The 26,599-nt window shown below is 35.5% G+C and overlaps 2 protein-coding genes across 12 annotated transcripts in view; both read left to right on the forward strand.

The window, feature by feature from the left end:
- DPH6 (diphthamine biosynthesis 6) overlaps positions 1 to 26,599 on the forward strand; it is a 520,575-nt gene that overhangs the window by 169,215 nt on the left and 324,761 nt on the right. For 4 of the 11 annotated variants that reach the window (XR_012516413.1, XR_012516414.1, XM_074394120.1 and 1 more), the window contains 2 exons: positions 17,492 to 17,586; positions 25,220 to 25,307. Coding sequence is in view for 8 of the 11 variants with exons in the window: in XM_074394120.1 (XP_074250221.1) it covers positions 17,492 to 17,586; positions 25,220 to 25,307 (183 nt within the window). In the remaining 3 variants the exon portion in view is untranslated. Of the gene's footprint in view, positions 1 to 14,576; positions 14,648 to 17,491; positions 18,881 to 25,219; positions 26,598 to 26,599 lie in introns of those variants that run through there. The other 7 variants (XM_074394117.1, XM_074394118.1, XM_074394124.1 and 4 more) reach the window with 5 other exon arrangements.
- Positions 20,843 to 25,213, forward strand: LOC120361369 (mitochondrial import inner membrane translocase subunit TIM14). Its single transcript, XM_074394136.1, has one exon. The coding sequence runs from the start codon at positions 21,121 to 21,123 to the stop codon at positions 21,469 to 21,471; it is 351 nt and encodes a 116-aa protein (XP_074250237.1). The 5' UTR covers positions 20,843 to 21,120; the 3' UTR covers positions 21,472 to 25,213.

The following is a 26,599-nucleotide window of genomic DNA, read 5'->3' on the forward strand; positions in this document are numbered from 1 at the left end:
CTGACAAAGGGCTAATATCCAGAATCTACAAAGAACTGAAACAGATATACAAGAAAAAAACAAACAACCCCATTCAAAAGTGGGTGAAGGATATGAAGAGACACTTTTCAAAAGAAGACATATATAAGCCAACAAACATATGAAAAAATGCTCATCATCACTTGCCATTAGGGAAATGCAAATCAAAACCACACTGAGATATCATGTCACGCCAGTTAGAATGGCAATCATTAAAAAATCTGGAGACAACAGATGCTGGAGAGGATGTGGAGAAATAGGAACACTCTTACACTGTTGGTGGGAGTGTAAATTAGTTGAAACATTGTGGAAGACAATGTGGTGTTTTCTCAAGGATCTAGAAATAGAAATTCCATTTGACCCAGCAATCCCATTACTGAGTATATACCCAAAGAACTATAAATCATTCTGTTATAAAGATACATGCACACGTATGTTCATTGTAGCCCTGTGTACACTAGCAAAGACCTGGAACCAACCCAAATACCCATCAATGATAGACTGGACAAAGAAAATATGGTACATATATACCATAGAATACTACACAGCTGTAAAAAACGATGAGTTTGTGTCCTTTGTAGGAACTTGAATGAATCTGGAAACCATCATTCTCAGCAAACTGACGCAAGAACAGAAAGCCAAGCACCATATGTTCTGACTCATAGGTGGGTGTTGAATGAGAACAGGTGGACTCAAGGAGAGGAGCATCACACACTGGGGGCAGTTGGGGGGGTTGGGGAGAGACGGTGGCGGTTGGGGAGGGATAACATGGGGAGAAATGCCAGATATAGTATGCATCTCAAGTAAAATAAATAAATTTTTAAAAATTTTAAAAAATGGGCAAAAGAATTGAATAGACATTTCTCAGAAGAAGACATACAGATAACTAAGACATAGGAAAATGTATTCAACATCATTGATCACCAGAGAAATGCAAATCAAAACTACAGTGATGTATCATTTCACACTGGTTAAAATGGCTTTCATCCAAAAGATAGGTAATAAATACTGATGAAGATGTGGAGAAAAGGGCACCCTCATATGCTGTCTGTGGGAATATAAATTACTATAACCACTATGGAGAACAGTTTGTAGGCTCCTCAGTAAACTAAAACATAGAGCTACTGTATGATCCAGCAATCCCACTGCTATATATATACCCAGAATAAAGGAAATCAGTATTTCAAAGGTATATATGCACTCCCATGTTTGTTGCAGCATTGTTCACAATAGACAAGATTTGGAAGCAACCAAATCATTTGTCAACATATGAATGTTGTAAATGTGCCACTTATACACAATGGAGTACTATTCAGCCATTTTAAAAAATTAGATTCTATCATTTGCAACAACATGGATGGACCTGGAGGGCATGATGTTAAGTGAAATAAGCCAGGCACAAAAATACAAACATCACACATTCTCCTTATTTGTGGAATCTAAAAATCAAAACAACTGAGTTCGTCGAGATAGAAACTAAAAGGATGGTTACCAGAGGCTTAAAATGGTAGTGGGGAACCACCAGGGAAGTGGAGATGGTTAATGGGTACAAAAAAAAAGTAGAAAGAATGAATAAGCTGTGCATGATGGCTTATGCCTTTAATCTCAGCACTTTGAGAGGCCAAAGTGAGTGGATTGCTTCAGTCCAGGAGTTTAAGACCAGCTTGGGCAATATGGCAAAATAGTGACTCCACAAAAAAAGGTGAACACTAGCCAGGCATGGTGACAGTTGCCTATCCCAGCTACTTGGGAGGCTAAGGTGGGAGGATCACCTGAGTCCAGGAAGTCAAGGGTGCCATGAGCCATGATTGTGTCACTACAGTCCTCCTTGGGTGACAGAGTAAGACCCTCTCTCAAAAAAATAAAAATAAAGAAAGGATGAATAAGACCTATTATTTGATGGCACAGCAGGGGCCTATAGTCGATAATAATTTAACGTTTTTTAATAACTAAGAGTGTAATTGGATTGATTCTAATACAAAGGATAAATGCTTGAGCAGATAGATGCCAAACTTCCTGTGATGTGATTATTACAAAATATCAAAATATCTGTATCAAAGTATCTGTACCAAAATATCTCATGTACTCCATAAATGTATATATACCTACTATGTACCCATAAAACTAAACAATTTTTAATGGAAATTTTAAAAACAAAACACTAGAGTAATAAAAATACCTATTGCTGAAAACTCGAAATACAATAAAGTGTAGAAAAGCAAACAAAAACCATACCTTTTTTACTTCATGGTATACACGATCCACATATTGGTATATTTCCTCATGATTTATTACCTGAGAGTTTGTTTTATATTTAAGGTTATATGTTATTAAGCACTTGTATAGATTTTATTTACATAATGGGATTCAACTGTACATACAGTTTTGCTTCTCTTCTAACATGCTATGTTCATTTTCTCACCTAAGTATACTTTGAAAATACATTAATGGCTGGGTAGATTTTAATCATATTTGTATTTTATATATGAATGTATAATTATTTACTTAAGACATGCATAATGAAATAAATATATAAGAAATTATAAGTTATCTGTTGTTGGAAAGTTTGGTTTTTCTAAATCATTAAAAACAATGTTATGATTATCATGTTTTCTAATCTTCATGCACATTTCCGGTTATTGTTTTCTTAAGTTCTTAGGAATGTAATTTCTGGGTTAAAGAATACAAAAGCTTTAAGGCTTATACATTACTTAATCTCTGAAATAATTTTAGCCATTGTTAAACTTCTGCAGATTTTTAAAATTATCAACTTATAGGTGAATAATGGATTACATAATGGTTTTATTTTTTGTGGGTTTTTTGTTTTAAGACCATTTTCTCATTTTCCAAAAAGGTGAATTTTGATACAAATTGCATTATTAAAGATTTAGAACTATTATTTAAACAGTTTTGTTGTTTATTAGTAGTATTCTAATTTTATAATTTTTTAAAGAAAATTAGTTTATTGATTACACACAGTAATGGATGATACACAAGCTTCAGTCCAATCTATAATTTTATCTGGTACCATTATTCAGTTTAGATATATTGCAGAAGATATGCCAGCAATCATTTTTATAACCAAACATTCCATGATTTTGCTTCGGTAATCCCTTTTAATGGTGAACTTCAGGTCGCAACAGTAACTATCAATTCAACTACACAAAGGTTTTTGAAGACAATGGCTTCTCTACCCAATCAGGTTGTATATAAATTCCAGATAGAACCTGGCATCACCCTGAAGGAATTCTAACTTCACACTGTTGGGGAAATTTACCAAGTTGGCCTCAGAGTAGACCGACTATACACAGCACATTTTTTAAAAAGACACATTTATTCAGCGTCATGATCAGACTATTTAGCAATCAACAGCGTGGGTACAAAAAAATAAAAATCTACATTAAAACCCTTTATTGGAATGCTTTACACTTTCCATACTGTAAACCTGTTATACAACTCGTCACAAATACAGTCCTCGAGTTTTTTGCCCATACACATGAGTATTTGTCTACAACAAGTCTTTGTAGCAGCTAGGCCCTGCTACCACTGTGCTTGGCTAAGTTCACAAACCTCTTGTAACATGTAGTTTCCATGTGACTTCTCTGGTTCTCTTCTCTTCTTAAGCTTTGTTTCCTGGCAGTAATTAAAATCTTCTGCCACTATCATAGCTGCTGCTGCTACCGGAACCACCATAGCTACCTTAGTTTCATGGTTTGGCAGTGTTGGCCTCCACCACCATAGGAGCCAAGAGTTTCTGCCTCCAAAGTTTCCTACCTTCATGGGTCCGAAATTTGAAGACTGAATGTTGTAATTACCAAAGTGATTGTAGTTTCCACCACCTCCAAAATTGCTTCCACTACCACCTCGAAAGCCATTCTGCCTCCATTGTTATAGCTGCCACTTATGCCATAGCCACTGCCCTGATTTCTGTAATCCTGCCCATCACTTCCATAGCCTCTGTTTCCTCCACAGTAACCAGGGCCACTTCCTCCGTAACCACTATCATTATTAAATCCATTATAGTCATCCCCACTACCACCATATCCAAAAGCACCTGCACAGCTGCCACCACAGCCACCACAACCACAACCACTGAAGCTTCCTCCGCTACCAAAGTTGTCATTCCCACTGAAACTGTCTCCGTGACCACCACCAAATTTCCAGAATCACTTTGTCCTCTTCGGCTGGATGAAGCACTAACCATCTCTTGCTTTGACAGGGCTTTCCTAACGTTACAGTTGTGACGATTCACAGTATGGTGTTTCTGAATGACAGTCTTATCCATGGGATCAGGGTCGTCAAAGGTTACAAATGCAAAGCCCCTTTTCTTGCCACTGCTTTGGTCAGTCATGATTTCAGTCACTTCAGTTTTTCCATACCGTTCAAAGCAATCTCTTAGGTAACGTTCTTCAGTGTCTTCTTGAATGCCATCAACAAATATCTTCATAATTAAGTGGTCATCTGGTGTTTGAGAATCTTCTCTTAGCTCTCTTTTGTTCCACAAATCTTCCATCCACCTTGTGTGGCCATGCACTCATGGTTGCATTCACATCCTCCAGGGTGTCATAGGTGACAAACTCACAGCTCCTAGAGCACTTGGTGTTTGGATCTCTCATTACCATGCAGTCCATGAGCATTCCCCATTGCTCAAAATGGCTCCTCGGGCTCTCATCAGTTGTTTCAAAGCTCAGCCCTCCAGTGAAGAGCTTCCTCAGCTGTTCTGGCTCCTTAGGAGTCTCTGACTTAGACGTGTTGTCAGGGGGAAGAGAGACTTTAACAGTGCTTCCTTGGCTGCTTCCACGGGCAGAAAGGCTAGTTTTGTCATATTTTTAAATGTTAGTCAAGGTTTATATTCTCAAATGGTTCTTCAGTCTTTGATATAGAAACAACCTTCCATGTTGTTTTTGATATTTACCTCTATGATTCTGAATTGTATGTGTGCATTACTACTTCATGATTCTACACCACCACAACTAATATTAGTGTTATTTATTGGCTTCCCACTCTGGAATATGCAGATTTCACTGTGTTTATTCCCTTTCCTTCCATTACGTATGTTTTCTCTTTCCCTCCATCCATCTTCCCATCTTGTTATATTGCAATTCTGATTGGATCAATATCCAGTGTTTATATTTTAATAAATATAAAAACCCAATACACAGCTGAGTCAGGTAATAAACTCTGGTAATAAACCATTTTCTTTTCTGTACAACTTTTAATTTTTTATCTTGAGTGAATAATTGTCTTGTTTAATTTATTTAGTAGTCTCTACTTATCACAAATCTAGTGCTACACTCATTGCCAATGTTCTAATCTTTTAACCAGATGTTCAGACATATGAAGTATTTTTTCAGCTTCTTCCTGAGGAAGTCTTTTCCAGAGACTTCTGACTTGATCTAATATGAACCAGGTTCTCGCTATGCCTCTTACAAGGCTAACATTCAAGCATGTCCTTATAATACTAGGGTTCCCTTTAAACTTGTTTCTTTGTTGGAGTCCGTGTTGCCTGGATCCAGTGTTTGTCTTTGTTTACTCTTATTTTTGTGAAGCACATTCTCCAAGAGATTTCTAAGAAAGAACCCATGGGAGTAAATTTTTGAAGACTGTACATACCTTAAAATGTCTTCAATCTTTCCTCGCATTTGCTTGATTCTGTAACAGGTCATAGAAATCTGTTTTGGGAATGATTTTCTTCTGGATGTTGATAGTATTAATTCATTGCCTTGTTGCTTGGTGTACTGTTGAAAAGCCCAAAGCCATTCTGATTCCTGACTAAATGTATGTGATGACCTTCTCCATTTCTGTTCATTTTTTCTTTGGAAGTGTATAGGATATTTCTTTGCCCCTAGAATTGTGACTCTTAGGTGTATCTTGGGTGTGTATGTTTTTATCCACTGCAGTGCAACAGGAATAATTTTCAGTTTAGAAATTTGAGTTGTGGGAAGTTTTCTGGAATTATTTTCTTAATGTACCTCCCCTCTGGCTTTGCTTTTAGAATTTCTATTAGTCTATAAATTATCCTTTATTTCTGTTACTTAGTTGTTCTTTAACTTTTAACTTTTTTCTCCTAATTTTTATCTAATTCATTTTGCCTTTCTTGAATTTCTCAACTTTGTCTTCTAATCTTGTTTTTATGTTATTTTTAATTTTTAAAAACATTCTTTGTTCTTTAAATGTTCTTTTTATTTAAATCTGTAATATCTCATCCTTACTGTAATATATTCTCTAATCTCCCTAATAATATTGATAGCTTTTGTTTGTTTTCATTTTCTTCTCCCATGAGTCTGTTTTTCTCACTGTTTGCTTTGGTCTCTAACTTTCATTTTGAAAGTGTTCCTTTCATTTAGAAGTATTCCTTTCTTGTAATCTGTGTTATTATGCCAGTATTTAAGAGCAGGAGCCTAAGAATTTGATTGTAAGCACTAGGTATGTAGATGGGGCTTTTTGACTGTGAGTTAAATTTGCTATAGGAGAATCTGAAGAAAAAACAAACTATTTATTTTTTTCTCTTTGCTTGCACACCGCTTAATACAACCCTTGTGACACTAGATGTATCAGGTTTTTCCCACACATCAAGCAATTCTCCAGCAGACACCAACTGTCTTTGTTACAATTCAATTCATTTCTGATACTACAGGTTAAAGGCTCAGTCCCACAAGACTGCCACCACTTCAGATGCCAATCACAAGTAGCAGGTCATTACCTATACTTTTGACTAACTAGCCATAGTAGTCATTCCCGTGACCTTTTTCCTGTGTTCTATTAATTTGCTAGAGCAGATCATAGACCCTGGGAAATACTTTACTTACATTTACTGGTTTCTTCATGAAGGATATTATTTAGGATACAGATGAACAGCCAAAGGCAGAGATACATAGGGCAGTGTATGTGGGAAGGGGCATGGAGCTTCCAGGCTGTCTCTTAGAGCACCACCTCCAGGCAGCTCCATGTGATCACGATTTGGAAGCTTCCTGAACCGTCTCCTTTTGAATTTTCATGGAGGCTTCATTATGTAGGCGTGATTGATTATGTCATTGGCCGTTGGTGAGCAACTAAACTTTCAGCACTTTTCCATTTCCAGGTAGCTAGGGGATAGGGCTGTAAGTTCCACCTCTCTAATTACAGGGTTGGTTTCCCTGGCAACCATCCCCCATCCTGAGGCTATCCAGGAGCCCACCAAAGGTCATCTCATTAGAACAAAAGATGTTTGTATCACTCAGGAAATTACAAACATCTTAGGAGCTCTGTCTCCAGAACTGGGGTCAAAGACCAAATGTCAGAACAAAAGATTATCCTGGCACTTCTATTTACAAGAGTATTAGGAGCTCCATCTTGGGAACCAGAGGCAGAGAACAGATATTTATTTCTTACTATTTCACAGTATCACAGAAAGTATAGCAAGACTACTTAATCTGAGCTGTTTATATTCCAAAGCAACGGATTCTCCCTTCTCCTGTTTTGAAGGTGATAGCATGCTGTAATTTGCTTTTTTCTGGGAGTTGAGTGGGAAAAATAGCTAGAGGTCTCAGAATCTTGTGTATATACATTAATTGATTTTATCTATTTTTATTATATGCCTCTGTCCTTAACTATGTCTTACTTCTCCAAAGCCAGTTCCTCTGTTTATCTGTTGTAAGGAATAAACCTCCAGCATTCTACCAGGGTAGAAGTGAAGCAGTAGCCAGCCTAGAGAGGGACCTAAGAATCTGACTGCTTGTTAATTAGTGCCCTTTTTCTTTGCCTCTCACTTCTAGAGGTACCTGGTGTCACCAACTTCTTACCCTTTTGGTTATTCTGTTGTATGAATCACACTGGTCTTCGGCATTCCCCACTGTTGGCCACAGGCTCAGTATTCTTGGTTCTGATAAATTCGTTAATGCTGTCACCTCTTCTCCTCTGTCTCCATCTCTGTGGGTATATGCCATTATATGAAATATTTTCTGGTAACATTTTAAAAGAGAGTGAGAGTAGATGCATGGATTCAATCTACCATCTTTATCAGTAGCAGTTATTCTTTGAGATTTCTTATGAACATCTAAGTAAAAGTCGTGTGCTAGATGGAAGAGCGAAATTACGTTTTTCAAAATTGTGAGTATATAGGTTTAGTTGCTTTTTCTAAGCCAGAAGAATTGGGAAATCTGGCCTCTAGCCTTGAGTCAAAGGCTACTTAAGAAGCATACCATTCTGCTGGGTGCTATAAGAGCTAAACCTGCATAAATAAAACTTAGATTTCAAGCTTAAAGATTGTTAAGAGATGTATTCATTTGTAACTCAAGAAAGACACATAAAAATGCAAACTTCCTTTCCTAAATTATTTCCTAACTCATAAAATATTAGATCCAGTTCTAGCTAATTAACACATTTTTTATCTCTTAATAAAAGTTAACTTGTCTTCCTTATGGGTTTGACCAAAGCACAATTTGCAATAATAGTTATCTATTACTTAAAAGACAAAAGGGAAAGAAAAGTTCACAAAACTTGATTTGATGTTGTGGGTGAGAAAGACAGAAATTTTAAGACTTTTTCCCTGCAGTGGTGACTTTATGGAAAAGAATGCCTTTAACTGACCTTGGAATTCAAAAGGGGTTGGAACATCTTTGAGAAAAGATTTTGAATTTCGAACATAACCTAGTTGGAAGGATATATAGAACTTTTTGACTGAGACATCCAATGGCTATTATAAATGAAAATTATAAGGTGTACTAAAGTGTACTCTAAGAGAGTAAAAAACATGTATCACAGAATTTCAAGGAAAAATTACTTGTTGTGAGGTGATTCAGAGTAACTTCAGAGATGAATTAATCATCCTAATGAGCTTGAAGGATAGATAGGATTTTTGACTGGCTGAGTTGTTACAGGTAAGAGAACAATTTGTACCAACACATGAGGAAAGAGAATCACAGTGTATTTTCAGAAGTTAGTCTCATTTATTTGCAATATATTTTGAGTATCGAAGGACAAATGGGGCTGTGGCATATTCTACGTTAAAGCCTGAGACTAACTCTGCTTCCCCATCTGTTAGGTCGAATGGGACTTGGTTAGTTTCTGCTAGTGTGGTGATAAATCATATTTTGGCTAGAGGTCATGATGGTAGGAGCAGCCAGAGGAATTCTTGCATTAAGTGTATATACATTGATAAAACTGACATAGGAATTTGAAGCCACATTGTGAGAGATTTTGAATACTGAAGGAGGATTCAATTATGTAAAGAATGAGGAATAACTGAAGGTTTTAAAGAAAGAGTGGGTTTCTTAAAGGTGTGTTTTAAGTGGCATAACTGGCAGTAGTGTCTTTTTATTATAGTATTTAACAAAAAGAGGTGCAGCTCCTCTGCAGTTGGTGGCTATTCCAATATGACCCTCACATTTATCTGAAGCATGTTGTAGTTGAGCTGTTAGTTGATCATGTCATGCGGTACTGATACTTACTCATATATGTGTAAGGACGTCTCTGTCCAGTTCCATGCTAACCGCTGTAAGAACTACCAAATAAATCAAAGGTGTGGCGTTTTCCATGGAATGTAGAGTATAGAAAGTGAGGGAGGGAATCCCTAATAAATTGAACTAGGTATAGTCAAACTGATACTTACTGTAAGTGCACTTGGGAGCTAAAAGATGGAAGATACCACATGACTTCAAGTAGCTGATGGAAGGGTTAGGACTGATTTGAAGGATGGGGTGAAATCTACATGGGTGGTGGTAACAAAGTGAATCAATATGAATGAAGACTCTTTGGCAAGAAGGCATTCGAGGACAACAAAGAAATTGGTCTAAATGAAACTAAGAGCTGGTGTTGGTAAATCAGTAAGAATAGGTTAGGTTGGAATGTAAGACCAATTCGTGAAGAGCCTTCAGAGATGGGCCAGGTGATTTGGGGTAAGAAATAAGATTTAGAAGTCTCTACAACTGAGATTTATATTATTAAAAGAAATCTCAGGAGATTTAGTCTGGCTGCAGTATTCATGGATTAGGAGTTATGGGAAACAGGTGTGAGGACTCACAGTCTGTAACCACTGATAGTAGGGATAGAGAGATGGAACAAAGCTGAAAGAAAAATTTTTAATGGAATATTGAAAAAGAAATTAGCACCAAATTGCCAGAAGCTAGAAAAGGAAGATTATCCACACATAATGATTGGGAAAACTGGAAACATTTATTTCTGCAGAGAACAGGGTTGAGAAAGAACATGATAAGCTTGATCTTAGGTATATTTAATTTTAGATTATAACATATAAACCAAAGGCATGTATCTTTGAACCTATGAGATTGGAGCACAGTTGACATGTTCAGGCTAAAGACTAAGGTTTGTTATCTATCAAGATATTATAAAGAGTCAAACATGACTTTAAATCCTAGTTTTGTTTGTTCTAAGCTGATAACTTTTGCAAATCAAGTATTTACCTCTGGAAAAGAGTAAAAAATAAAATTAGCAGCCCCTTTATTGAGTATATGTTATGTGCTGAACGGAACTTTAGGCATTCCATTTATGTGATTTTATTCCTGAAAACAACTCTTCTGTGAGGTAGGTACTATTGTCATCTCCATTTTACAGATCACAAGTTCAAGACTCAGAGAAAGCACTTACGTAACTTAGGATCATGTCACAAGAAAGTGACAGCCAGGATTTGAACCAAGAATTGTCTGTCTCCAAAGCCAATGCTGTTAACCGATTATGCAGTGCTGCTTTCACTGTGCCTCACTACAACATGCACTTTACCCACTCTTAGAGTTACGTTGTGTTTTTATTAAGTGCTTACTAAGTGCTGTACACTGTTCTAAGTGCTTTTTATGCATTATTTTATTTAATCATCTATGAGATCGGTATAATTATTTATGACGAGGAATCACTCATAGGTTGAGTATTTCTATTGCTCAGCTGGGAAGCAGCAAAACTGGAATTTATGTTTAAGTTTATCTGATTTCAAGCCTGTGCTCTTTTTTATTTTTTAAAGTTATTTTGACTATTAAATAAGATGGTAATATCATTATCTTAACCTTAAGGCATAAACCAAATAGTCTTTAATTAGTAGTTATAATATTAGAATTAGCAGCAACGGAATAGCATAAAGGTGATGGTTGAAGCCATGGAGTGCATGGTGCTATTATGGGGAACATACTAAGAGAGAAGAATATATTCTAGAGAAAACTGTGAGGGATATTTAGAACTTAGAAACAGCAGGAGGGAAAGGAATCAGAGAAGCATAACAGTAACTTAGGAAATTTAGTAATGTGGAAGCTTGAGCACAATACTCAGAAAGATTTGAGAGATGAGTGGTATTACATGCCACATAAATTGGAAAAGGATAACTGCTTCTCATACGAAGATCTCTATACCAGTAAACAGAACTACCATCTATCTACTTCCCAAATGCTAAAAGCTAGGAATTTCCCTAAATTTCTTTTTTAACGTTCCTCAATCCTCCATTGAATTTATCATTAATTTTGATGGAGTTCAGGACATACCACCCCCAAATATGCCATCTTGACATCTGAGGAAACACCAGAAGCAGAAAACTCACTTTCTGACCTCCCTCCATTCATTGTATGGCCCTGAAGGGGGCCATAAAAGAATTCTTTGACCTTCCACTAAAGTCATAAGACCTTCATTCCAGAGCCATCCTCTCCACACCCAGTGGAAAGGAATGTCACACAGGGTTACAGAAAAGAATCTGAACAAATTGGTCTTGCTAAGTTCCACCCCAGTTTATTATCATTAGATCATACCCTTTTGCCCTTCATTCGTACTTCTGCCCAACTCTCAAAAAAAAAAAAAAAAGTTCTCTGTTTCTTTGGATCTTCACCCGTTAGGAAATCTTCCCATGTCACATAGAATTTATTAAATAAATTTGTATGCTATTCTGCTTTTCTTTTCTAATTCATCTTTTGTCATAAGGTCCTCAACCATGAACCTTGTGATAGAAGAGGAAAAGATACTACATTTTCTCTCCTACAGTTTTAGCCCTCAAGAAAAACATCTCAAAATGTCTACTCTTTTCTCTCCATCCCCACTACTACTTGCCAACTTGGGAAACTTTCACCTCCTGCCTAGATTCCTCCAGCAACTCCTCAGTTCTTTTTGCTACTGGACTTACTGGGCCCATTTTCGATCATTCAGTCAAAATGATGTTTCCAAAATACAGATGCAATCAGGTCAGTTTTTTGCTTAAAACTTCTCCATAAGTTCTCATCTTAGGATAAAGACTTAGTATGGCTTATGAAGCTGTGTTGACATGTCCTCTATCTAGCTTTTCAGCCTTGTCTCATGGCCATTACTCATCCAGTTATGCTCCAGCTATGCCAAACTCATTTAAATTTCTAGTACCTATCGTGCTCTGGGATTTAACACATGCAGTTTCTTCTGGAATATTTGTTCCTTCTCTCTTGCACCTCTCTTCCCCCTTCCACCTTTCCTGGTTAGCTTAGTCCTTTAGAACTCAGCTTAAGTTTTATTTACTTTGAGAAGCCTTTTAGGTTCCTTTTAGTTAGGTACCCTGCTTTATACTGTCATAACATTTCATGCATCTGCCAAAATAATCATTACCCTATATTGTAATAGCTTATTTGACTTTGTCTATACAAGACAATGAGCTGTTTTATGCAGGATACATAGCTGCTCCCACTTTTATCCCTAGTACATAAAACAATACCAAACCTATAGTAGATATTCAATGAGTACGTCCTTAATAAGTGTTGTGAATGAATTATCTTCTATGTTGAGAATACAATTTATAAAATGAAATTGCGGTGATTTTTGTAAACCTCATTGTTTCCTCTAGGTGGGTGTAGAAGGTGAAGAAGTATGAGTGGCTTTTTTTTTTTTTTTTTTTTTTTTTTCATTTAAAAATTGCTAACAGATAAATGAGACTAATTTAAAATAAGAAAATGTTTTATTTAATAAGGAATTCAATAACTATGATTATTGCAATCTTAGGGAAATCATGATGCTCTTAACTGTTGAGTACAGTAATCAGCAGTATTCCAATGGAGCTATTATGAATGTGAATATTTATCTATACAAATAATTGTACCAGAAAAAAATAGGTTCATGTAAGTAATTTCTTTTTAATTTACTAGTAATTCATTTTTAAAATGCTGAGACTCCAAGGCATTCTTACAAACCATGAAATGACCCAAGTTAGCCACATCTGTTCAAATGTTTTTAAAAAGCTTACTCCAATGGTAATTAAATAGCAACCCAATTTTCACCTTCTCTAAAAAAGAACACAGCACAGTTTAGATATATGTGAAACAATAAGCATACTTTTATACTAATGAAAACTATAAAATAAATTTTTAAAGAAATAATATAGCCTTTTTTTATTATTATTATACTTTAAGTTCTGGCGTATATGTACAGAACATACAGGTTTGTTACATAGGTATACACATGCCATGGTGGTTGGCTGCATCCATCACCCCATCATCTACATTAGGTATTTCTCCTAATGCTATCCCTTCCCTTGCCCCCCAACCCCCGACAGACCCCAGTATGTGATGTTTCCCTCCCTGTGTCCCTGTGTCCAGGGTAGATATTTACTTCAGTCTCTATTTTCACTTTTATTTAATATCTACCATAAATTATTTTTTAAATGTCAAAAAGTAAAAATATGTGACATTTAATCATGAGAAAAAAAATCCAAACAAATAAAAAACAAACAGACCAGCTGAAAAACAATAAAAAAGAAATCTTAGAAATCTTAGAAACTGAGCCCCAGTTTCCCCACTTGTGATACGGAGAGAAGTCCTACCTTTTAGGATAACTGATGGAAACACAAGAAAGAATGTAACAATGCCTTGAGAAGATAAACTGCTCTCAGAATATAACTGCTTGCTTGTACCCCCAGAGTAAAATGTGTGGGTTATTGTCTTGTACTACTCAGAAAGTTTTAAGATCCAAAAAAAAAAAAAAAAAGAGGGATCTCTCTCTTTTCTTTTTTTATACAATATGATTTTGGTGATATAAAAAATAATTTCAATATTTCATCTACAAACTTGAAAATGAGAAGTAGAGTATTTTTGATTCATAGATAAAAAGAGCCATGGGTACAGGAATTTGTAGTAACCTGGGGAGCCAGATAGGGAAAACAGTAATACGTGCCTGCTCTGTGCCTACGATGTTGTTAGTCCCCACAACACAAGGAGACTGTGAAGGGGATGTAAAAATGTCCTCATTTTATATGTGAGGCAACTGAAACATGAAGTTATTTAATAACTTTCCCTGTGTCATAGCAATAAAGCCGTGAACTTGGGATCCAAATATAATGCTCCCATTACCAGAATCCTATTGGAGGACCAGGACTCATTGCAGATTATTTTACCTGTGCTCGACTTTCTTGTGTGGACTCTAAAGAGATCATGGGGTCCACATGTCTTTTGGATCCCAGCTGGGTATGACCAGTGGGGACTCTCACAAGAGGACTAGAGAGAAGAAGGAAAGTGAAGTGAGGGTGTTTTTTCCCCTGGCTCCCTCCCAATGGGGTCCCCTTGAGTTTGCCGTACCTTTCTGTTGGAGGTCATAGTTTCTCTCAAGGTGGTCCTCTCTCCATTTCTCTCTCCTAGATTCTGTTAACTGTTCCTTCTCCTCATTTCTTCAAGCATAGAGATGATAACAGCTGTGCCAGTGATTCTCAGTGAGTAGTGATTTTTTTATTTTTATTTTTTACTTATTTATTTGTTTTTTTGAGACAGAGTTTCGCTCTTGTTGCCCAGGCTGGAGTGCAATGTTGCAATCTCAGCTCACTGCAACCTCTGCCTCCCGGGTTCAAGCAATTCTCTGTGCCTTGGCCTCCTGATTAGCTGGGGTTTCCCTCTCCCCTCCCCCCACAAATGACATCTGGCAATGTCTGCTGACATTTTTGATTGTCATCACTGAGAAGGCTATTAGCATCTAGTTCCTGGCCTTGGCCCTGAAGTTCTCTCTATACTTTTCTTAGTGAACTTATCAAATGTCATGGCTTCAAATACATCCATATAACAATAACTTAGTGAAAGAATAGGTGGTATGAGAACTATGTATTTTCAATATAGTTTGTTATTTTTATGTACTTGAATTATGAAAAGAATCATGAAAATTCTTTGAGAAATTAAACTTTTCAACAATCTGTTAATGACTTAGTATTTTTTATTACAATGATACTGATAGAGAAACTTATCAAAGAGAAGGGCAAAAATTACATTTGGAGTGATTAAGTGCTGGCTATATGCTACATTATATATTACTGTTTATAGTCCCAATTTTGAGTAGAAGCCAGAGGCAGATCTAAGACATATCAGGAATGAAGTTGCTATTTTCTATGAACAGTGTAAATGTTAGTAACACTAACTTTTAGAAAGGTAAATGGAAACGTTGTAGACCATAAATAAGTCTCTGGAATGTGCACATCTGGATGTTTCACTTACCTAAACTGGTCTTTCTATCACATGCATACATCGTGCTTTTGTGCTACAAAGATTATGATTTTTAACAGGGTGCTGTGTCTTAGCAGATTCTTTAAAGAAAGTGGCTGACAGGACTTTACTTCTTGAGAAGGTTCTCTCAAGATATCAAAGGGCCTTCGAGCCAGCTAAAAGTAATCCCATAAAGGTGAATTTTTCTCTGAGTATTTACGTCTGTTAGAGTTTGAATCTAGTAAAGTTTAGAGAGGCCACAAAAGATATCATAAGGATTCAGTCATCCTACTTCTTGGTTCCTCAGCCATAGAGACCACTGGGTTTTTTATCCAGATTTCTTGACTTGGAGCCTATATGTCAATACTGGTGAATCAGTAATGGAAAGGGAGAAGAGATTGTGTATATTCACTTATAGAGGCAACATCACTGTTGTGTCATTAGTGTGCGATGTTAAAATAGAGTGCAGTATATTTGGTAAGCTTCAAGAGACCAAGGATATCTTGTTTACTTTTGGATATTCATCATCTAGCGAGGCCTGGCTAATAATTATTACTCAAAAAGTATTTGTCGAAGAACTGACTGAATGAATGAATGTAATAGAAATATTTTATGTGTATTAAAAATATCACTGGGTACATCTAGATTTTAGCAAGTCTCCTCTTGAATATATTAGTTTTTTTTATGGTAATGTTTTGGTTTAACATAGCAGCTTACATTATTTTACTAGGAAATAAGAGAACCACTTCTGTAGGATAATAACCATACCAAATTTAATTTTAAAATCTAGTTATTCTTTGGTAGTGGATTACAGAAATTACGCAGAACTTCAGTAAAACATTTTCTAACAAAAGAATGCTAATAAATGATAAGGTATGCTCCCCACACAAAGAGTGGTCATAAGTTATAAAGATGTGATTATGATTAGAAGGTTCATTTGGTGGAAAGTTGTTAGAAAAGCTGATTAGCGCAGAGTAGAAAGGAGAGTGCTCCCCAGCACTGATGTCAGACATACGCCAACCATATAGAAAATTTTTTTTACTCTCAATATCAGGATCATTTAAATAGTATGGCTTATATTTAATGCAAATCATAGACTTTTTGTGTTTTGCTGCTTTTTTTTTTTTTTTTAATTTCAGATTTGATTAGATAGATTTGTAAGTTACCGAACCTTACTTTTTTTTCTTTTCTTTTCTTTTCTTTTTTTTTTTTTTTATTTTTTTTGAGGCGGAGTTTCACTCTTACTGCCCAGGCTGGAGTGCAATGGTGTGATCTCGGCTGATCACAACCCCTGCCACCTGGGTTCAAGCGATTCTCCTGCCTCAGCCTCCTCCCAGGTAGCTGGGATTACTGGCATGCACCACCATGCCCAGCTAATTTTGTGTTTTTAGTAGAGATGGGGTTTCTCCGTGTTGGTAAGAATGGTCTTGAACTCCAGACCTCAGGTGATCCACCCACCTTGGCCTCCCAAAGTCCTGGGATTATAGGCGTAAGCCACTGTGCCAGGCCAAGTTGGACCTTCTTAAGGCTTGTCTGCAGCTTTAGAACTTTACTAGTTCTCATTGCCCTTGGAACATTCCCAATAATAACTGCAAGCATAATAAACGTATATGTGACTTCTTTTTGCTCAGGGGCCTACGGAAGGGCCTTATATTACTATTCCTGTATCCCTGAGAAATTATCTGAACACAACATTTTTATTCCCTTCCACTTAAAAGCAAAGAGTTGGGAGAGCCCAGTTTGGCTGTATGTATTTTTGTTTACTATACTGTGACTGAATCTAGCTTTGAACCTAAAGCTAGTGTCATTCCCCAGATTTACAATAATCTTAAAGTTCTGTCATCATAAACAAAAATGTTATATCTTTTTTATAAGAGTTTTCGCATTCTTAGAGATCCTGTGCCTTATGATAACATTTCCGAAATGGCTTTAAACATGTAGAAATATAATTAGTTTTCCTTACCTTGCAAACTATTTTGGAATTAAAGTTTCTTGTATGGATTTTTTAGGACCAAATAAGTTAAGAGAGCGTTTATGCTGCCTGATTTTAAACTTTTTTCTTGTTTTTTGTGTTTTCCTATTTTCAGCTTTCGAAGAAGTATGGAGTACATGTTTGTGGAGAAGGTGGAGAGTATGAAACTTTCACTTTGGATTGCCCTCTATTTAAGAAGAAAATAATAGTGTAAGATATCATTTCAGAATTTTATTTTTTTCCCTGTAAATTTAAGTGATGGAAGCAACTTAACATTAAGCTTGAGGCAACTTTTGTTGGGAAAAATAGAACATGTCCTCTAAGTTCACAAACACTCAATTTGTTTAATACCAGTGAAGTCGTCTGAATAACTAAATCAATACCTGTCAAGACGAGGCCTTCATAGAAGGCTATAAACTTTTTAGACATTGCACTTTCGTTTACTTGCTGATTATGGCCTGCAGTAAAACTGGTACCTACACACTGACACTTTTATCCTTTCATGAAGTGTGAATTGCCTGTATTATTTATCTTTCATTACAGCTACATTTGATAAACTGCCACATCAGTAGCCTGTGGGTTCCATTAACTCCATCCTCTTTTTTTCTTTTTCTTGGCTTTAACAACTTAGAATGGTGATACTAACCATTTCTCTTCAGTTATTTGAGGTTATTTTTACATATAAAGTTTGTTTTTAAATGAATTCAGTTGATGGTGAGTAGTGTGATTTCTTTGCCATAAATTTTGAAATTTGTGTAGTGAAAAACAGAAACTTTCTTCAGTTTGTTACCTTATTATCCGTGGTCTAATTTATGTTGCTCTTTTCATATGCTAAGAGAACATTTCCGAAATGCTTTTCTTAAGCCTTTATGCCTCATGGAAAAGATTGTCAGAGTTATGCTTATTTGAATGGAAAGCTTCAATATTTCTAACCCTAAGACTTAACCTCTTTGTACATATTAATATTGAGGGAAGGAATGATCTTAGAAAATTAAGACAACAACCATAGGTGGATTTTCTAAAAAATGCATTTATTTTGTAAAATTTGATAAGACTTTTTCATTACCATATGAAATATTCATGCACTCTTACTTCTTTCATATTCTTCTAATTTCTTTTCCATTAATAATCAACATAATCATTATTTACTTGACAAATACTCATCAAGTACCTGTTATGTCCAAAGTGTTCTCCTGGGTACCTCTGATTTCAAATGGTTTCTGCCTTCAAAGGGGTGGAAAAAGACATCTGTGTGTAATTACAATTCAAGCTGGTAACAAAAAAATAATTCATAAGTTTATTTATGGGAGAGGATATAGCTCTTCTGGCCATGATCACAGAACAGTGAACCAACTATTGGTAAGTTATTACTTCTATGAAATAATACTGTTTGATTATTCAAGAAAAGCATTTGCATGCTAGGGTGAAATTAGAGTAGAAAATTTGGGATATATTTACTTATTATTATGGGACCAACCAAATTAGAAAAAAAAAAAAAACAAAACAGCAATAAGAGAATAACATGCCAAAGGATAATACTTTCCCCATTTGCCAGACAAATTGAGGTCCTAGAGCAGCTGCAAGTCTTTATGGACAATTTGGAATTTTAAGACATGTACTGCTTTACTCTACATAACCAGAAGATCTGTTTCTCATAGTACTTTAGACCTAAAATATGAATCCTTTTCAACCTCCTCATTTTATAGACAAGGAAACCTAAGCCTGACAGAGACAGTGGCATGAAGGGAATTACTCATGTTTTTAAAGAGAAGGTGTCAGGAAAGGTGGTTAGAACCCTCTAGTACTAAAATGAGCTGTTCAGTGCAAAGTGTGAGTAGAACTCGGCAAGTGCTGCCCTGCTCTTGTAGGGAGTTTTTCCTGTAACCGAAGAGATGGACAGGCAAATCAACAATAAGTGGTAAGTGCTACCATGCAGGCATGTACCTTGTGAACACAAAGGAAACCCTGTCTTTTCATTTTTACTCATTTATGAGTGAATCACCAATCTAATTCTGATGTTTACGCATATTCTTTGCTTTTTTTTTTCCTTTATAGGCTATGCCTCACTTCAGCTTCATACTTTTCTTTTGTGATACCTTTTCTCTGGATTGCCTTCTCATTTCTTACCACTTTGCTAAATCCTTTCATTTTTATAGGCTTTGGCTGCCATTGCCTCGAGTGCTTTTTCTCATACCTGTCAGAGCGTGCATTAGGCTCTGTGCTAAATACTGTTGGATTAATTTTTCATTTTCTGTTTTTTATTTTTGTTTACATATCATGTTTCACGTACTTTTATATATTCCTTTCTTAGGTTATAACTTGAAGTTACAGTTGGGAAATACCCTCATTTGGTAGAAAAATGATACCACTTAATATAAACAAAATCTCCTCTCCTCTTTAAAATTGAAATTTCCTAAGTATACCTTTCTAATATACACTAAATGTGAAGATGTGAGTGGACATGCTTTGTGCATTCTAAAACTGTGTGTAAATTAAAGTTTTATTATTTAGATATAATCATTCATATAATACAATTAAAAGATGAGCTTAGTTCCTATAACCATTTTTTAACAATTGACTATTAATAATTCTGGATCCAATCATTTAGAATTCATTTTGGGGCCAAAGTTAATAACTTTTATTATATTTGATGTAATACTGATCTGCCACAATTAACATGCAACTAATCATTTACTTGGAATTCCATTTCAAACATCTGATTCAAATGACATTTTATTTTTTATAAAAAAAAAAAAGTAGACTACCTCTAAGGTGACAAAAAATAAAGTTTTACAAGCAAAATTATTTGATTATAATTAGAGATCTTTTAAAACACGATTGAATCCTTTTTGTATAATGAAGTAATTTAGAGAGATCAGGGTAGTTCTGGAAGTTTATTATGCCAGGTGCTGTGACTCACACCTGTAATCACAACACTTTGAGAGGCCAGAGCAAGAAGATCACTTGGAGACAGGAGTTCGAGGCTACAGTCATCTATAATTGCACCACTGAACTCCAGCCTGGGTGACATTGCAAGACCCTGTCTATAAAACGAACATATATGAATAAAAATAATAAAAAATAATAAATAAATAGAATTTTATTGTGAGATACCTTTTCCACAAATTCCAATTAACATTTTTTTTTTATTAAAATGTTTTTAGGAAAGACTGGTATAACAGTCTTTGTTGGAAATAATTTTTTTATATTTCTACCTAGAATAGTTTACAGTTCACTTTTTGTATCTATTAATATATGAAGTCACTCACCTCTAGATACAAATTTTGAAATGAGAAAATGAGGGGTTTTTTCCATAGAAGCCTCCTGAGAAGAATTACAGCCTAGCTTTTAAGAGAAAAGGATAATTGTAGGTCCTCAAAGTAAAAACCTACTTTCTTATTATTTATTTTACATATATATGTATTTGAATAACTAAATCTTAAAGTTGTGTTAATGAAAGTAATCATTTTCTTCTTTCTGTTCATGAATACATTTATGTCAGCATTTGAGACAATTCTATAGTTCTATTTTAATCATTAGTGTATTACTGCTACAAAGTTGCTACCTATGGGATGGATGGATGATGGATGGATGGGTGGATGGAAGAATAAGAAGGAAAAAAAGAAGAAAGGAAGGGTGCTCGGCGGGTCGTGCGTGCGGTCGCGGGGGTGTCGCTCTGCTCCCGGCGTGCGGGCGGCGGCCGCGGCCTCTGCGCGGGAATGAGCCGGGCTCGCGGCGGAGGCCATGGCCAGTACAATGGTAGCAGTTGGACTGACCATTGCAGCTGCAGGATTTGCAGGCCGTTATGTTTTGCAAGCCATGAAGCATATGGAGCCTCAAGTAAAACAAGTTTTTCAAAGTCTACCAAAATCTGCCTTCAGTGGTGGCTATTACAGAGGTGGGTTTGAACCCAAAATGACAAAACGGGAAGCAGCATTAATACTAGGTGTAAGCCCTACTGCCAATAAAGGGAAAATAAGAGATGCTCATCGACGAATTATGCTTTTAAATCATCCTGACAAAGGAGGATCTCCTTATATAGCAGCCAAAATAAATGAAGCTAAGGATCTACTAGAAGGTCAAGCTAAAAAATGAAGTAAATGTATCATGAATTTTAAGTACATATTACTTTATGTATATGAGTATTAACTTTTTATAATAAAATGCCTTAGAGTTACAGTTTAAAAAAAAAAAAAAAGAAAAGAAAGGAAGAACCAGACCCTATGGTTAAAATACTTTATTTTCATTTTCATCGCCACCTACTCATATTTTCTGCCCACTCAAGGTATAACTAGTACAGAACACTGTAATGCAGAGTATTTGAATGAGGATGAAGTACTTTACCTTATTTGCCTCCTTACATTGATTCTGTATCATCTGAGATTATTTAAATTTATGAACTATTTCCTTACATTTAAATTCTCAGACCTACTAATCTTTATTTTTGTTGTGCTAGAGATATCATATAGTGCTATTGCTATGTATATATGTACATACATGAATATGTTTATATATGCAATATGCATATATAAGAAAGCATGTACAGTCATGAGTCACTTAATGTGGAAAACATTCTGAGAAATGCATTGTTAGGCAATTTTGTCATTTTGCAAGCACCAGAGATACACCTAGGCTATATGCTCCTAGGCTACAAACCTGGACAGCATATTACTGTAATGGAGACTGTGATTAACTATAACAGAGTGGTAAATATTTGTATATCTAAATGTATCTCAGCATAGAAAAGGTACAGTAAAAATATGATATAAAAAAAATTGTAAATGGTACACCTGTATAGGGCACTCACCATGAATGGAGCTTGCAGGACTGGAAGTTGCTATGGGTGAGTCAGTGAGTGAGTGGTGAGTAAATGTGAAGGCATAGGACATTACTGTATACTTCTATAGACTTTAAAAACACTGTACACTTAGTCTACACTAAATTCATTTTAAAAATAAAATTGTTCTACAACATTATGACAGCTATGATGTCACTAGGTGATAGGAATTTTTCAGCTCCATTATAATCTTAGGGTACCACTGTAATACACAGTCGGTCTTTAACCAAAAATGACATTATGTGGCACTGACTATATTACATATAGATAGGTAATTAAAAAATCATTGTTGAGTTTCTGGTAGTTTCACTAATTAGTATGTAATTGTGAGGATACTTAGCAAAGTTTAACTGTACATTTATTTATTCAACAAATATCTAATGAATACCAGGCAATGTACTTTGTACAGAGCTCAGGGCAGGGTAGAACAGGGACAGGCAGACAAAGATGAACAAAATTGTTTCCTCTCTCAGAAGAAAGGCACGCAAACACATAATTATAATGTAGTGGATGTGTTATGAAAGGACTATAAATGTGATACTGAAGCACATAAAGGAGAAAACTAGCACCGTCTGAGGATGTCAGGGAAGGCCTCATGGAAGTAACTCTCATTTGAGACGTCTGTGAGAATAAATGTGAGTCCATGGAGAATATCTGTATACCTTTTAGTGAACACAGAAACCATATGTTTGAGCAAGAGAGGTTAACAGTGGTTCAGCCCCAGCCTTGCATAGTTGTCCTTATAGAGGAGAGGTAGGGACCAAGACCATGGCTGAGTCTCAAGAGGGAATACCAGTTATTTTGTTTTTGAGGTGGGAGGTAGGGCCTGATTCCACACCTCAGGAGGCTGGTATCAAGGAAGAGAGGCCCAAGCCAAACCCAGCTGCCCTTTTGGTGGTGTTAAGTAGAGGTGAGCCTAATGTAGTAATGAAACAGAACATGAGCATGCTCTTGGCTGTGGAAAAGACACAGCTATATGACAGGTGGTAACTGCCATACCGATTACTTATATTAATGGACAAAGGAGACGAGGACAGCCAGCTGAGAAGCATTTTTGCTGTAACAAAATCATCTTAATTTTCTGGATTAATCAGAGAATATTCTGACAGATTCTGCTTTTAGGATTCAGGGAAGCCTGTAAAGCAGAGATCCTTGAAATTTGAATGTCAGGTGATGGTATATGAGAGAGAAGAGCAATAGTGAGTGGTATTATTCTGCTCAAAACTAAGGGCTGTTGATTTGAAATGTAGTCTCTCCCAGTTTACTCTTGCTTTGCATAAGTGAATGAAATGATGTTAGTCAATAAGAGATTATGAATTTGATGGAATTCATAAAAATCACAGTCTTCTTCATTTAGTGCTCAGAATGTCATATATTCTCTCTGGATGACAATCTTGACTCAGCTCAGTTAAGCTATTTGCTGTCATCCTTCTGTTTCTAGTGGGATTTACTGACATGAGAAGGGAGGGCCTAAAATCCTTTCTACTGAGATAATACTAGTTCAGATTAATTATACTTTTGGCGCACCCCATTGTCAAGAATATCGAAACCAAACTGCCTGAATTAGACACAGTTAAGGCTCAGGATCAGTTTCCAAGGCTAAGGTCTGGAACAGAGATATTAATAGTAAGATTGTAAATAGAAATTGAGGTTTGACTAAAGAGCCAAGATAGGACCAGAGTAGGCAACTGTGGAGGAAATGGAGCAATATTAAGACTAGGGTTAACAAACCAAGTTGGGGTCAAGCCAGAGGGCCAGGTGGTAGCAAGCAGGAGGGCCTCCTTTGTACTTTCTCTTTCTGCTGCTGCTCCTCATCTTACCTGGAGGCGTCTTTGGTTGATGTAGACTGTCAAGGCAAATTATGTTTCCATCAGGATTCTGAATCTTTAATCGTTCTACGTCTGTTATAAGTTGCTTTCCTTTTAATGTCATGAAAGCCTGTTTAATGTTATTTTTTCTAAGCATTAGAAAGATGCATATTTGATACTAAAGGTTCATGAATGATAAGGGGGGTTTTCTTAATCATTAAATTTACTTTTTTTTTATCTTTCAAGTGGAAGATAAACATTTTGCTTAATTAATTAATAATTTGGAGCCAAATGTTTTGAGATTTCTTCTGTTGCCACCCAGTTAACTTTGCATGATACAGGTTGATTCAAAAATATTTTTATATTAGTGACAAAAAGTCAATGTCAGGATTTATTTTGCTGTGCTACAATAGTCAAAATGCTGTCTATTAATTTAAATAATAGAAGTACTTCCCAAGGCATTAAAGAGATATGAGGAATTCCCATTTTTAAATTTTCACTTGAAATTCAAAACATTATTACTCTTAATAAACAATAAAAAATAATTAATTTTTAGAACTTTACACATAATCTTAGTTATTCATACATGCTTTACAGGGTATCTTTGATAAAAGTTGAGTTAATTTACATGTATCCATATGGTGCCAGCAGGCAGTTCATACCATTTTACCTGAATGTGGTAATTACTATGTCAGACAATCAATTTTAATAGCAATGATACTGCCGTGTGAAGAGTTCATCTAGAGCTTAAAACCGTCACCAGTACTGCTTTTATGAAAGATAATTGAGATTTTGTGTGAAACACTGAATGAATTACCTCTTGAAAATGAAAAGAATAATGAAGATAAAGCACTAATGTTTAATGCTTAGCCTATACCAAGCAAATATGTTGAAATGAAATTGAACAGAAATTTAAGTCTTAAAACTGTTCAGAGATCTTTGAGTGAACCTGAAAGTTGAACTCTTATGTTTTTATGAAAATAGAAAGCTTCATTGTTTTTTCTTAAAAGTTTAGTATTCTTGAACCTTTTACCAATTAAATACTGGAATATTAAAAATATGTATTAATCACTACATGTTGTATACCAATGGAAATAAATATAGAACAATAATTTTCTGTCTCTTCTAGTCAGTAGAAGGAGTGATTTGTTACAATTTATGTAGCGTATAAATGTATTATAAAATTTTTTTATTTCAGGGATTCATCAGAAGTAGTCATACATTCAGCTGATGCATTTGCACCTGTGGCTTATCTACGCTTTTTAGAATTGCATTTGGAGAACAAGGCAAGTAAATATAAGATTCACAGTGATTTCATTAGAAAATTGAGATATATGCATTGGCTTTGCATATATAATTCTGTAACAACAGATAACAGGAAAAAGAAAATTGATTTTATCATTAGTGATTTTTTCAGCTCCTGTCAATAATGGAGAATATTACCAATGTTTATAGTTTTGAGAGTTCTATATGACACAAAAGATACTACATTCATGAAAAGTTTGCAGGTCTGTTAAAAAGGAAATAATATATACTTTAAACAATGAGAGGACAAATATAAAACCAAATATTAAATCATCTAGCAGGGTCACAATTAAGTTACTGTACATAAGCATTATGGGAAGGGTTTGAGGACGAATTGGATCTTCACTATTCAAAGCTTAAGAGAGGAAAAGGAGAAATAAAACCTTTACAAAAATATCCAGGGAAAGAGAAGCACAAATAGAAGATGGAAAGTGAAGCCAAATTACAATAAAGAGTTTTATTTTAAATACACTGTCAAGATACAGTAAAATTTTAATTTGAAGTTGTCTTGTGGAATAAAGCTCAGGATTAGAGTCCTTGATTAAGAGGTCTGATCCTTCAGATGTTGCTTTATATTAATTACCATAAAAATGATAGCTGAAATTATGTGAAGAAATGAGTGTAGTGACAGAAAAGGATTAGAAAAAGTCTTATGTATCTTTAGTGTTCTTTTCCCCAAATCTTGAAGCACACCCACAGTTACATATTTTATATCATAGGAAATATGAAAGAGTAAGAGGATTAACAAGAATTCAGCAAAAATAGGAAAAGAATGATAATGCCAAAAATCTCAAGATGAGAAGGTTTCTACAGGAGAGGAAAATTATTGGTGCCAGTTCTCCAGAAAAGTGACAGTGGGCAGGATTGAAAATAGGTTTTAGAATTGGGCTGGATGATGACTGTTGGTGACCTTTTATCCTAAAGCTGGGGGTTCTCACAAGAATTAAGTTACACTATCCAAACATTTTTTCAGATTCACTTGAACCCCTTACTTGTAGTTTTCTGTTACTTTTGCTACTATGTAAACACACACCAAAAAAATCAAAAGCACTGACTTCATGGGTAGAGACTCCTGCCATTCTGTGTGATAGCTCACTGTTCACCTTGTTGTTTTGGTATTTTATTGGTCCTTGGTATAACACCTCAAAGAAGTAATATTGTTACCTGAAATAAGCTGTGAAGATAACAGTTTTTTGGATAACAGTATTACTTCTTTGAGGTGTCATATTCACTGACACTGAATATATATGGTGCATTTTTCTTCTTATGTTTT

The sequence above is a fragment of the Saimiri boliviensis genome, chromosome 2 (genome assembly GCF_048565385.1).
Source record: "Saimiri boliviensis isolate mSaiBol1 chromosome 2, mSaiBol1.pri, whole genome shotgun sequence".
Lineage (NCBI taxonomy): Eukaryota > Metazoa > Chordata > Mammalia > Primates > Cebidae > Saimiri > Saimiri boliviensis.

What these genes read in the sequence shown, in the direction of transcription:
- LOC120361369 (XM_074394136.1), top strand. Translation starts at nt 21,121, where the DNA reads ATGGCCAGTACAATGGTAGCAGTTGGACTGACCATTGCAGCTGCAGGA.